This window comes from Oncorhynchus nerka, linkage group LG19, assembly GCF_034236695.1.
Source record: "Oncorhynchus nerka isolate Pitt River linkage group LG19, Oner_Uvic_2.0, whole genome shotgun sequence".
NCBI lineage: Eukaryota > Metazoa > Chordata > Actinopteri > Salmoniformes > Salmonidae > Oncorhynchus > Oncorhynchus nerka.
Window position 1 is genome coordinate 27,595,263 of NC_088414.1, and position 13,910 is coordinate 27,609,172.

The window sequence follows — 13,910 nt, forward strand, 5'->3', positions numbered from 1 at the left end:
AGTGTGAACAATAGTACGATATTTTGAGTGCAGAGCGTTGGAGAAGGATGCAACGAACGCAAAGTGGTATTGTGAACAGGAGAAGAGACCAGAATAAGTTAACCGGGATGCATTATTTTTGAATGCGCCAATTTTCACACCGACACTTCGCCTGTCATTCAAGTTTGCTAGAAGAAGTTTAACCAATATTGTGCCATAAAAGATAACGGACGGATGGAAGGGGCTATTTTTGTCCGCTAAGACTCAAAGGGATAAAATAATGGAGACAACTCTGAAAGCAATAACGCGTTAATAAGCATTCAAGTGATGCAGTGTTTATAAGAGCACAGAGGACAGCCCATTATCAATTTGGGTCAGTGAATGCTCGCTTATATACCATAGTCCAATGTTGTATGCGTGCAGAGGGAAATTGGAGCGAGCAAGCCTGTGCATCTAGATGGCAAGGTAGTTTATGGCACTTTGCAAAAATAATAGATAAACGCCCACTATCCAAAATTATCCTTTCAAGGTAGCCTATTGGTAGGAATTTACACTGATAATCTGGACAATCGGTGCATATTCATTTGGAGAGTGGGTGGACAGTGGCCTTATCATCATGCAATTGCTGGACACGTTTCAAACCAGAAATCTACATGTGGCCGCTGATACACTTTAAACGCAAGACTAGAGAGGCCGACACATTGTATCCCCTCACACATTCCAACTACTGTGAGTGTTTGTCTCTGGTTGATTGTTTTTGTTGTTGAAGTTTTTCCTTAGGTGTTTGCCCAAGTCACGCTATAGCTGTGCACTCCGAGGGATTTAGTGAACTTCGTTCGCACTCTTTGTCTAACTCGATTCCCCGAGACTTCTTTTTTGGGGGTAAAACGACAGTAGAGAGCCAAGGAGCAGGAATGGCTTTCGCGTTTTGGGACGGCTGTAATGGTTTGGGATTTATTTTGATTTTTCTTGTGGATTTACTGGGAATAACTGCAAGTAACATGGAACCTATTTATTGGAATACATTGAACAAGAGGTAAGTGGTTCAACTTTAATTTCATATAGGCGTACTTTAGATTTGTCATACATTTTTCCCCAAAACACATTGCTGTCCGATTATGACTGACTGAATAGATAATGCAAAGGACACCGTTCCTTGACTGCCGATCAGAGCATGAAGAACTGTAGGTTATATTGGTAACATTGCATGCAGTCCGGCAGAGTGGCATTTGAAGACAGATATTAAACGCTTTACAATTACCACCTCATGGGGACCATACCTTTAGGACACTGAATGATTATTTTGTGAGCTTCGATTTCAGGTCTCGAATTACATGGGTTCACTCAATATCCAACTGTAGACTAGGCTAGCCTATGCCTAGTTGTTGCTGGTGGATATGAGTGGTGGTGTGGATACTGACTTCGTTGGAGAGGATTACGGTCGATGAAGACTGTGCCTGGAGTTTACTATTCGACAGATCGGTGTTAAATATAGACCAGTGTAAAACCACAGCATACCCTTTCTGTCCATAGAGAGCAAGGAGATGGCAATGGGGTTGTTATGCGAGGGAATGCCTGTTTTTGGCAGACTGCTATTATGTCAGGGTTGCGTGAGAGAGGGGGTGGTCTTCACGCATGATTGCACCCTCATAAAAGGTCGCGTGCGTGTAGTCCGCTCGTTCGTTCCTCGATCCCATCCCGCCTGTGCAAACTCATGCTAAGGTTGGAATCCACCCGAAATGGACACTATGAAAGCCAGTGAGAACCTGGCCTGGATTTGTCCCACACTGTTCAAGCAAGTTCCTCTTTTATCAAAGCTCAGACTCTCACATATTCTGGTATGCATGCGGTAATTATGCATCAATTCATTTTAAGGTGTTGGGGGTTTAGCCCAATGCAAGTAGGGGTGTCCAGGTCATTCTCAATTGGCAACAAAATAGGAATTTCAACAGCTTAAATGCATGGATTTGGTGAACATTAAGATATGAGAGAAAATATTTTTCAGGTAACTTGCACCTTCACACCTGCCACAGGAGACACTTCCAGTACTCAATTACAATAGCTACTCTGTGGGTCTCTCTACAATAGAGCACATACATCTACAGTGTATTGCCAAAAACTACCATACCACTCAACTTCAACAACACACACACATACACAGAGAGAGACACTTAACAGTAATTATAATCCATAGAGCAGCTTTAAGTGGTAGTCTACTTTCTCTGTGTTGTCTGTTGCTGTCTCTTTTGTCTAGCCTCCATTCTCATCCTGTCCTGGTTGTTAAGTGTAAAAGTAAACAATTGTTTTATTAGTAATTTCACAGGCTTTTTCACCTCACCTGATAATTCTTTGTTAACCATGTTTAACATTTTCAGTGTTTGTATTTCACCTGTTATAATCTGTGCAAGTAAATTACAACTAATTAGAATGTATAGATCAGCTAGAAGGGAATACAGTCTCTGTGCTCAACCCATCTCTGTTCTCTTTCCATCTGTCCTCTGTCACTTTCTCTGTCTTGTCTGTTACTGTCTCATGTAGGGTTGGGCGGTTATTTTATATATATACTGAACAAAAATATAAACGTAACATGCATCAATTTCAACGATTTTATGGAGGTACAGTTCATAAGAAACTCAGTCAATTGAAATAAATTCATTAGGCCCTAATCTATGGATTTCACATGACTGGCAGGAGGCCAGCCATGGCTGGGCCTGGGAGGGCATCGGCGCACGCACTTGGGAGCCAGGACCAACCAATCAGAATGAGTTTTTCTCCACAAAAGGGCTTTATTACTGACAGAAATACCCCTTAGTTTCATCAGCTGTCTGGGTGGCTGGTCTCAGATGATCCCGCAGGTGAAGAAGCTGGAAGTGGAGGTCCTGGGCTGGTGTCGTTACACGTGGGCTGCGGTTGTGGAGGTCCTAGGCTGGTGTCGTTACACGTGGGCTGCGGTTGTGGAGGTCCTGGGCTGGTGTCGTTACACGTGGGCTGCGGTTGTGAGGCCGGTTGGACCTACTGCCAAATTCTGTAAAATGACGTTGGAGGCGGCTTATGGTAGAGAAATTAACATTCAATTCTGTGGCAACAGCTCTGGTGGACATTCCTGCAGTCAGCATGCCAATTGCGCACTCCCTCAACATTGAGACATCTGTGGCATTGTGTTGTGTGACCAAATTGCACTCTTAAATGTGCAAATTGCACAATGTAAGGGTGGCCTTTTATTGTCCCCAGCACCTGTGTAATGATCATGCTGTTTAATAAGCTTCTTGATATGCCGCACATGTCAGGTGGATGGATTATCTTGGAAAAGGAGAAATGCCCACTAACAAAGATGTTAACAAATTCTGAGATCTTTTATTTCAGCTCAGGAAACATTGGGACCAAGAATTTACATATTGTGTTTATATTTTTTATTCAGTGTGTGTGTGTATACTATTTTTTTAAGCATTTTTTTTAACGCACAAAACCATTTAGGCAACATGGATCTTGATCCAGGAGGGTATTGAATGTCTCTAATCTGGGTACCAGTCTTTTTAGCTAACATGCCTCTCGATGTCACTGCCAAAGAGACTGGCCTTAAGGCAATCTCAACGTTCAATATGCAGCTGGTTTTACGGCGGAGTTGCTCATTGGTTGTTGGAAATAACATTTATTTTCCATGACAACATGTAGAACCTCAAATAGAATTATAAAGTCAAAAACAAACATTTAGCTTTTAGATAGACAAGTTGTTTTATTTTTAGAAAATATTTTTGAGGTTGGAATTACAGGATCTATTTAGTTTGAGAATTTAGTGAGTTAGCAACTTTTGCTGTCTTGTCTGGTGTCCCTCCATCATATCCTACTCTCCTGATGCTGTCTCTGTCTTGTCTGGTGTCCCTCCATCATATCCTACTCTTCTGTTGCTGTCTGTCTTGTCTGGTGTCCCTCCATCATATCCTACTCTTCTGTTGCTGTCTGTCTTGTCTGGTGTCCCTCCATCATATCCTACTCTCCTGTTGCTGTCTCTGTCTTGTCTGTGTGGTGGGTGGGTGTGAGTGAGTGTGTGTGTGGGGGGTTAGGGATTGCAGGGGTCTTCTGACATCTAAAGCCGAGTCGTGTATGCTTGGTAAATGACTGTAAACAGTTCTGAGTGCAGTCTGTCATCGCTCCAGGGGAAGTTGTTGTACAACTCTCCCCCTCAAATGGGCATTAAAAATTCATCCTTCACAGGCTGCTCAATATTTAATGAATCGCCTGCTAATTGGCTGAGGATAAAAGCCTGCTTAACTGGGCTAAGCGTTTCAGATTAAAACATTTTAAAGATTGGGAAAAGAAAGGAAATACCGATACAGTGTCAGGAGACTGAGCTCTCTGCATCTTCACATGTTCATCCTTATTACCCCCTTACACTGCCTTATATAGCCAGAGTGTTACATCGCCAGGTTAGGAGTGCGTGTGATTTGTGTATGAGAAAGGAGTAGGTGTGTGTTTATTTGCTTGTGTATTTTTTGTGTTTGTGCATGTGGTTCCCAGGGGTGTGGGTATCGTTGTTGTTGGTCTGTGTGTGTGCGTGTGTGTATTCCCAATCAGTCACTTAGCATCTGACTCAGTTGGGCTGTTCAGGGGCGAGCAAGATGAAAGATCATTGTGTGAGCAAACACTTGAGTTGAGAGAGAATCGATGTGGTCGAGCGAGCAGAGGATGGGTCCCGCAAGCGCAGGCCAGCGTGGTGCACGCAAATTAAACTTGAGAGCTTGCGAGTATGACTTTGAGCGAACAGAACTACATTGTCGCACGCAATAAATTAATTGGAGAGCAGGGATTTTTATTCCACTGACTACATGTCAAGACTCAAATGACTGCACTCACAAATACGCTGCATCCCCACACGGATGTCTCCTCCTCATTTAACCCCAATTTTCCAGTTTGCTGTCCAAAATCCACCTTGCGCTCGGAACTTCATTCTATCGTTTTATATCAGGAAAATTCTACCCAATGAACATAGCGTGTAGCAGTCTACTGAAACACAATTGGTCATGTTTTTGGATCAATCACGAATGCTCTAACTGGATTTGTGAGTTTCCATAAGGTTAGGGTTAAATGTGCTACACATAGGATTTATTTTTATTTTTGCATTGTCATTTCAGAAAATGTGCATAATATATCTGCAGTAATAATGGAGTGATAGTATTACTTACCCACCAGTGTTGTGATTTGCTGATATTTGCCTATTGATTTCTCCCCCCTGAGCAGCATCAAAATGGGTTCTGACTTTGTGGACTTTTGTTATCTAATGGAAATTGCTTTGTCATTTCCAAAACCTCTTTGAAGTGGTGGACCCAAACCAAAACTTTTGGTTTTGGTCCACCAGCTTTAAACAGCTGTAAAAATGATTATTTAAAAAAAAAATGAAAATATACTTTACAGCGATTTAGATGATACAATAATTCCCTACAATATTCAGTGCTTGATCTCTCACAAAATCTGACTTTGAGCAAACAGTGTAGAGTTTTTGCAACCAGGAAATGACAGAGCGATTCCACTAGATAACACAGCCATAAAGTCAAAACAGCTTTCCCATTTTGACAACAGATGCCACTCCGGTGGGAGAAATCAATAGGCAAATATCACAGCCAATCACAACACTGGCAGATAAGTTATCATTTACATTTACATTTAAGTCATTTAGCAGACGCTCTTATCCAGAGCGACTTACAAATTGGTGCGTTCACCTTAAGACATCCAGTGGAACAGCCACTTTACAATAGTGCATCTAAATCTTTTAAGGGGGGGGGGGGGTGAGAAGGATTACTTTATCCTATCCTAGGTATTCCTGAAAGAAAAGTTATATTGTTAAACACTACAGTTCCAATATTACTGCAGATATATTATTGAAATTTTGGGAAATTAGAATGCACAAATGAATTTAAAAAAATTGTAACACCTTTATGTTTAGGTTTAAAATCAGATAAAATAGGCAGGGTTAATGACTTTGGCTGTGGTAACTAGTGACCACCTATTTTTGAGCACAGAAGAGGAAAGGTTGAACGATGGCTGTCAATAAAGAGGTAAGTTTGATCGTTTTTCAGTAGAGAAACTAAAAAATAAACTAGCTTAGCTAATCAACTATCATTTCAAAATTGAGGTAGGTAGTTATTTGGTATTCTGTTTTAAAAGCAGGTTATTAGGTTAACGATAGTAGGTAGGAAGCTAACTAGCTAACCACCTAGCTAACGTTTAACTCTGTGGTTTAACCAAATATGTTTTTTTTTTTCTATACCGTCTCTGGTTTAACTAAGAGCATTGTAAGTCAACGAGGGGTTTAGTAGAGGAAGAGGACTTGGGAAAATAGTATGACTGGGAAGGAGTGGCAGAAGAGTGGGGAGAGGCATGGTGTGAACCGACCACTGAAGTATAAGAACAGACAGTGAGGACTCACGGTGGAAGAGGGCTATGATTGAGGAGGGGAAGTCGAGAGGTCAGGCCCCGAACCAAATAATAGGTAATATTGTAAAACGCTAAGCGCATACTTTAAAATTATTGAATAGATTTGATCACTTTTATTCTGTCAGTTTTTGTGCAGTTACAATAAATGGGAATGATGTCAAAAACAATTCTCTCTCCATACCTCTTTCCATGCAGGTCCACTGTCACTAATATGTGGTGGTGAAGTCCCAATGGGAACAGACGTCAATTCAACGTCTATTCCACGTTGGTTCAGCGTAATTTAATTGAAATGACGTGGAAACAACGTTGATTAAACCAGTGTGTGCCAAGTGGGGTTGTTCTTTGCTCAGCTGACAGACCAGAGATACAGGAGCCCATTCGGTTCCAAGTTGCTTACCTTGGCTCTCCTCTCTACGTACAGCACTTTGGGGACTCCCAGCAGGTAACTATGACATCCACTAATCACTCGCGTAACTTAATCATTAATGGTACTGAGACTTCCTCGAATTTCTTTGAAACTGTATGAAGGCATTGTGCATAGGACATTTGTCACATAGATAGGATGATGACCAGATGGTTCTATTCGGAGGATGGGTATACTGAATGTATGTGATAGTCACTGCTAAATAATATATGTAGTGTAAATAAGGGATCAAGTGAACCTATAGGAGGATAGCTCTCTACGAGGAGGGTTGGGAATGAAATGACAGCAGGCTGTTCAATACTGAGCCATACTGACTGACGTGTCGTGGATTGGTACAGTTTGGCCCAATCCAGTCCCAAATCACTTATTTGGAGAAATTATTATCCCTAGTTGCCTCTTTTGATACAGCCACAGCAGTCATAAAATGGACTGTTGCCTTGAGCTCCAATTGAACTCTGTCTATGACATTTCCCAACCTCTTATTTTCTTTTCTCTCTCACTCCAGTTGTTCTCAGGAGACGGGTCAGTGTGCATAGAGAGAACATGTTTGACCAGGAGGAGTCAGGCTTCTACTTCATCACCCTGGACCACGACACCAATGAGGCAGAGGACATCAACTTTGGACCAGTGAGTCACCAACTCATCTTATGCCTTACACAACATTAGGAACACCTGCTCTTTCCATGACAAACAGTTGAAGTCAGAAGTTTACATACACTTAGGTTGGAGTCATTAAAACTCGTTTTTCAACCACTCCACAAATTTCTTGTTAACAAACTATAGTTTTGGCAAGTCGGTTAGGACATCTACTTTGTGCGTGACACAAGTCATTTTTCCAACAATTGTTTACAGACAGATTATTCCATTTATAATAACGGTATCATAATTCCAGTTGTAAGTTGACTGTGCCTTTAAACAGCTTGGAAAATTCCAGAAAATGATGTCATGGCTGTAGAAGCTTCTGATTGGCAAATTGACATAATTTGAGTCAATTGGAGGTGTACCTGTTGATGTATTTCAAGGCTTACCTTCAAACTCGGTGCCTCTTTGCTTGACATCATGGGAAAATCAAAAGAAATTAGCCAAGACCTCAGAAAGAAATTGTAGACCTCCACGAGTCTGGTTCATCCTTGGGAGCAATTTCCAAAAGCCTGAAGGTACCACGTTCATCTGTACAAAGAATAGTACGCAAGTATAAACACCTTGGGACCGCGCAGCCGTCAAACCATTCAGGACGGAGACGCGTTCAGTCTCCTAAATATGAACGTACTTTGGTGTGAAAAGTGCAAATTAATCCCAGAACAACAGCAAAGGACCTTGTGAAGATGCTGGAGGAAATGGGTACAAAAGTATCTATATCCACAGTAAAACAAGTACTATATCGCCATAACCTGAAAGGCCGCTCAGCAAGGAAGAAGCCACTGCTCGAAAACCGCCATAAAAAAGCCAGACTACGGTTTGCAACTGCACATGGGGACAAAGATCGTACTTTTCTGGAGAAATGTCCTCTGGTCTGATGAAACAAAAATGGAACTAGTTGGTCATAATGAGCATCGTTGTGTTTGGAGGAAAAAGGGTGAGGCTTGCAAGCCGAAGAACACCATCCTAACCGTGAAGCACGGGGATGGCAGCATCATGTTGTTGGGGTGCTTTGCTGCAGGAGGGACTGGTGCATTTCACAAAATAGATGCCATCATGAGGTAGGAAAATTGTGGATATATTGAAGCAACATCTCAAGACATCTGTCAGGAATTTAAAGCTTGGTCGCAAATGGGTCTTCCAAATGGACAATGACCCCAATCATACTTCCAAAGTTGTGGCAAAATGGCTTAAGTACAACAAAGTCAAGGTATTGGAGTGGCCATCAGAAAGCCCTGACCTCAATCCTGTAGAAAATTTGTTTGCAGAACTGAAAAACGTGTGTGAGCAAGGAGGCCTACAAACCTGACTCAGTTATACCAGCTCTGTCAGGAGGAATGGGCCAAAATTCACCCAACTTATTGTGGGAAGGCTACCCAAAACGTTTGACCTAAGTTAAACATTTTAAAGGCAATGCTACCAAATGAGTGGTTGTAAACTTCTGACCCACTGGGAACGTGATGAAATAAATAAAAGTTGAAATAAATAATTCTCTCTCCTATTATTCTGACATTTCACATTCTTAAAATAAAGTGGTGATCCTAACTGACCTAAGACAGGGAATTTTTACTAGGATTAAATGTCAGGAATTGTGAAAAACGGAGTTTAAATGTATTTGGCTAAGGTGTATGTAAACTTCAGACTTCAACTGTATACTGACCAGGTGAAAGCTATGATCCCTTGACGTCGCTTATTAAATCCACTTCAATCAGTGTAGATGAAGAGGAGACAGGTTAAAGAAGGATTTTTAAGCCTTGAGACAATTGTGACATTTATTTTATTTTTAATTCACCTTTTATTTAACCAGGTAGGCCAGTTGAGAACATGTTCTCATTTACAACTTCGACCTGGCTAAGATAAAGCAAAGCAGTGCAACAAAAACAACACAGAGTTACAAATGGGATAAACACATTTACAGTCAATAACACAATAGAAAAGTTTATGTACGGTGTGTGCAAACTTCCGAGAACTTCAGAGACATGGATTGTGTATCTGTGCCATTGAGGGTGAATGGGCAAGACAAAATATTTTAACGCTTTTTAATGGGGTATGGTAGTAGGTGCCAGGTGCACCATTTTAGTGTAAGAACTGCAACGCTGCTGGGTTTTTCACACTCAACAGCTTCCTGAGTGTATCAAGAATTGTCCACCACCCAAAAAACATCCAGCCAACTGTGGGAAGCATTGCATTAAACATGAGCCAGCATCCCTGCGGAACACTTCGACACCTTTGTAGAGTCCATGTCTCGATGAATTGAGGCTGTTCTGAGGGCAAAAGGAGGTGCAACTCAATATTAGGAAGGTTTTCCTAATGTTCTAAAACCCCATTGGAAGAGACGACCCAAGGGTTCCTCGCCTCAGATCTCCTCCAATGGCTCTTCAGAAGGATGCGAGTAGAGAGGAAGTGAGGAGTTGAACAGGGATGGATGAGGACAGAGCTCATGTCATTGTTTTAGGTAGAATCTTATGTTGAATGATACATTTATTATCTGTTTGCACTTATCTTTGTTCTTGTGCTCTTTTCACAGATGGCTCTGGCTTGCTGATAACATCTGATCTGATGAGACTCCCGATGCGATTTGACTCCTGTATTACTGACTGGATTCAATAAAACTTCATTTGAGATTCTGTAATTGATAGACAATGGTAGTACGCAATCAGACAATTACTATAAAACAAATCTGTTTTCCTCAGTTCAATGTTTGGTGAATGCATGGCATTGTTTTGGTTCTCAGTCTTCCTTTTCAATGCTGTGTGTACTGGTTCAGTTCTAAATGACCTTTGAGTCCATCCTCGCCGCTTCCATTACTGCAATGGATTGTCCGGTCTGCTGAGAGGGTCATTGGCTACCACCTGCTCTCCATCGCGGTGCTGCATAACTCCCAAGGCATGGAAGCATGCAGGAAAGATCATCGCTGACCTCTTCCACCCCCCCTGGCAAACGGTTCAGGTCAATCACGATCAAAATCTCCTACCACCTGAACCATTTCTTCCCCTGCGCACCGACTATGCACCCTGCACTATTCATCCCAGACCTGCACGACATCTTACATGCATCATTTAGGATGTAGCTTATAGTTCAGTCTAGTTTTTTAGCTTAGTGTTCATACTGTATGTGGATCTGTGGAAATTCTATGTGTATAATGTCTTCATATTATGTTTATCATCTGTCTCTATATTCTGTTTATTGTGGTAGCACCATTTCACAGTTCAAGGAAGCACATATTCACCATAAAAATGCACATTTATAATAAAGCATTCTGTGCATCTAGCATTGCATTTGCAGACGTATGTAAGATATCTACTCATCACATTAGGATTAGTAGGCTAAGTCATAATTTTCACCCATCTTCACACAATACCCCATGACAAAGTGGAAACATGTTTTTTTTTTAACATCTTTTCACATTTATTGAAAATTAAATACAGAAATATCTCATTCACACCCCTGAGTCAAAACATGTTAGAATCACCTTTGTCAGCGATTACAGCTGTGAGTCTATCTGGGTAAATCTTTAAGAGCTTTGCACACCTGGATTGTACAATATTTACACATTATTCTTTTTCTTCATGCTCTGCCAAGTTGGTTGTTGATCATTGCTAGACAGCCATTTTCAAATCTTGCCATAGGTTTTCAAGACGATTTAAGTCAAACTGTATCTAATCCACTCGGGAACATTCAACGTCGTCTTGGTAAGCAACTCCAGTGTAGATTTAGTCTTGTGTTTTAGGTTGTTGTTCCCTGCTGAAGGGGAATTTGTCACCCAGTGTATGTTGGAAAGCAGACTGGACCAGGTTTCCTCTAGGATTTTGCCTGTGCTTAGCTATATTCCATTCATTTGTATCCTAAAAAAAACTCCCTAGTCCTTGCCGATGACAAGAATACCCTTAACATGATGCAGCCAACACCATGCTTGAAAATATGAAGAGTGGTACTCAAAACGTAACATTTTGTATTTCTGGACATAAAGTAAATTTATTTCCCACATTTTTTACAGTTTTACTTTAGTGCCTTATTGCAAACAGGATGCATGTTTTGTAATACTTTTATTCTGTACAAGCTTGCTTCTTTTCACTCTGACATTTCGGGTAGTATCGTGGAGTAACTACAATGTTGTTGATCCATCCTTAGTTTTTTCCTATCACAGCCATTAAACTCTGCAACTGTTTTAAAGTCAACATTGGTCTCATGGTGACATCCCTGAGAAGTTTCCTTCCTCTCTAACTGAGTTAGGAAAGATGCCTGTATCTTTGTAGTGACTGGGTGTATTGATACACCCTACAAAGTGTAATTAATAACTTCACCATGCTCAAAGGGATATTCAATGTCTGCTATTTTTATTTAACCCATCTACCAATAGGTTCCCCTTTTTGCGAGGCATTGGAAAACGCCAATGGTCTTTGTTTTAATCTGTGTTTGAAATTCACTGCTTGACACAGGGACCTTACATACAGTATACAGTTGAAGTCTGAAGTTTATGTACACCTTAGCCAAATACATTGAAACTCAGTTTTTCACAATTCCTGACATTTAATCCTAGTAGAAATGCCCTGTCTTAGGTCAGTTAGGATCACCTTTTATTTCTGTCATCACATTCCCAGTGGGTCAAAAGTTTAAATACATGTGTACTCAATTAGTATTTGCTAGCGATGCCTTTAAATTGTTTAACTTAGGACAAACGTTTCGGGTAGGCTTCCGCAAGCATCCCACAATAAGTTGGGTGAATTTTGGCCCATTCCGCCTGACAGAACTGGTATAACTGAGTCAGGTTTGTAGACCTCCTTGCTCGCACACGCTTTATCAGTTCTGCCCACAAATCTTCTATTGGATTGAGGTCAGGACATTGTGATGGCCACTCCAATACCTTGACATTGCCATTTTGCCACAACTTTGGAAGTATGCTTGGGATCATTGTCCATTTGGAAGACCCATTTGCGACCAAGCTTTAACTTCCTGACTGATGTCTTGAGATGTTGCTTCAATATATCTACATAATAGTTTTCCTCCCTCATCTATTTTGTGAAGTGCACCAGTCCCTCCTTCAGCAAAGCACCCCCACAACAAGATGCTGCCACCCCCGTGCTTCATGGTTGGGATGGTGTTCTTCAGCTTGCAAGCCTCCCCATTTTCCTCCAAATATAACAATGCTCATTATGGCCAAGCAGTTCTATTTTTGTTTCATCAGACCAGAGGACATTTCTCCAAAAAATACGATCTCTGTCCCGATGTGCAGTTGCAAACCGTGGCTTTTTTATGGTAGTTTTCGAGCCGTGGCTTCTTCCTTGCTGAGCGGCCTTTCAGGTTTTGTCGATTTAGGACTCATTTTACTGTGGATATAGATACTTTTGTACCTGAGCCACACGGGGTGGGTGCCGAAGCTAGCGGTCGAGCAGCGGAGAGGGCCAGAGCCTGTGTGGGAGTCGATAGAGGAAGGTAATGAGAGATACCGGAAAGAGGTTTTGGCAAGGAGTATGCTGCAGCGCAGGCGCGCTGAAGAGCGCCTTCTCAGCCTGGCACCATCTGTGCCAGCTCTACACACCAAGTCTCCAGTGCGCCTCCACAGCCCAGTACGTCCTGTGCTAGCTCCCCGCACTCACCGTGCGGAGTGTGTCATCGTTTCGGTACAATTTGTGCCGGCTCTTCGCACCAGGTCTCCAGTGCGCCTCCACAGCCCAGTACGTCCTGTGCTAGCTCCCGCATTCACCGTGCGGTGGTTGTCATCTGTTCGGTACCACCTGTGCCGGCTCCACTCACTAGGCCTCCAGTGTGCCTTCCCAGTCCAGTACGTCCTGTGTCTCCTCCTCACACTTGCCCTGAAGTGCGTATCATCAGTCCGGTGCCACCTGTGCCGGCTCCACTCACCAGGCTTCCGGCGACAGTCCCCAGTCCAGAACCTCCTGCGACGATCCACGGTCCAGAACCTCCAGCTCCAGGGCAGGAGCCTCCTTCTACGCAGGTGCCCAGTCCAGGCACGGCGTCCAGTCCCGCTCCATGGCAGGAGTCTTCCTCTGCGCCGGTGTCCAGTCCCGCTCCATGGCAGGAGCCTTCCTCTGCGCCAATGTCCAGTCCATGCACAGCGTCCAGTGCCGCTCCAAGGCCGGAGCCTTCCTCTGCACCGGTGCCCAGTCCAGACCGGTGCCCAGTCGCCAGCCCACGGGCACGGCATTCAACTCCATGGCTCCATGGCTGGGCGGGGCAAAGGACCGGAGCCGCCACCCCTAGTCACCCTCACCAGTTGGCAGATTCCAGCCTGACCGGGCATTTTTATTCTCGGCAGGGGTGTGACTAGGGGGTGTTCCTATCAGGTTGTTGATTTCCATGTTGGCCTCCATTCCCTATCAGAGGCAGCTGTTTATCGTTGTCTCTGATTGGGGGATCATATTTAGGCAGCCATTTCCCCACTGTGTTTTGTGGGATCTTGTTTTTTGTATTGTTGCAT

The 13,910-nt window shown here is 42.7% G+C and overlaps 1 protein-coding gene across 5 annotated transcripts in view; it reads left to right on the forward strand.

Moving 5' to 3' along the window:
* LOC115117699 (ephrin-B3-like) overlaps window positions 1–13,910 on the forward strand; it is a 56,012-nt gene continuing 42,102 nt past the window's right edge. The window contains exons 1-5 of one of the 5 annotated variants that reach the window (XR_003861723.2): window positions 5,285–6,029; window positions 6,261–6,463; window positions 6,604–6,850; window positions 7,338–7,459; window positions 9,999–11,649. Coding sequence is in view for 1 of the 5 variants with exons in the window: in XM_029646191.2 (XP_029502051.1) it covers window positions 894–1,015 (122 nt within the window). In the remaining 4 variants the exon portion in view is untranslated. Of the gene's footprint in view, window positions 1,016–5,284; window positions 6,464–6,603; window positions 6,851–7,337; window positions 7,460–9,998; window positions 11,650–13,910 lie in introns of those variants that run through there. The other 4 variants (XR_003861725.2, XR_003861724.2, XR_003861722.2 and 1 more) reach the window with 4 other exon arrangements.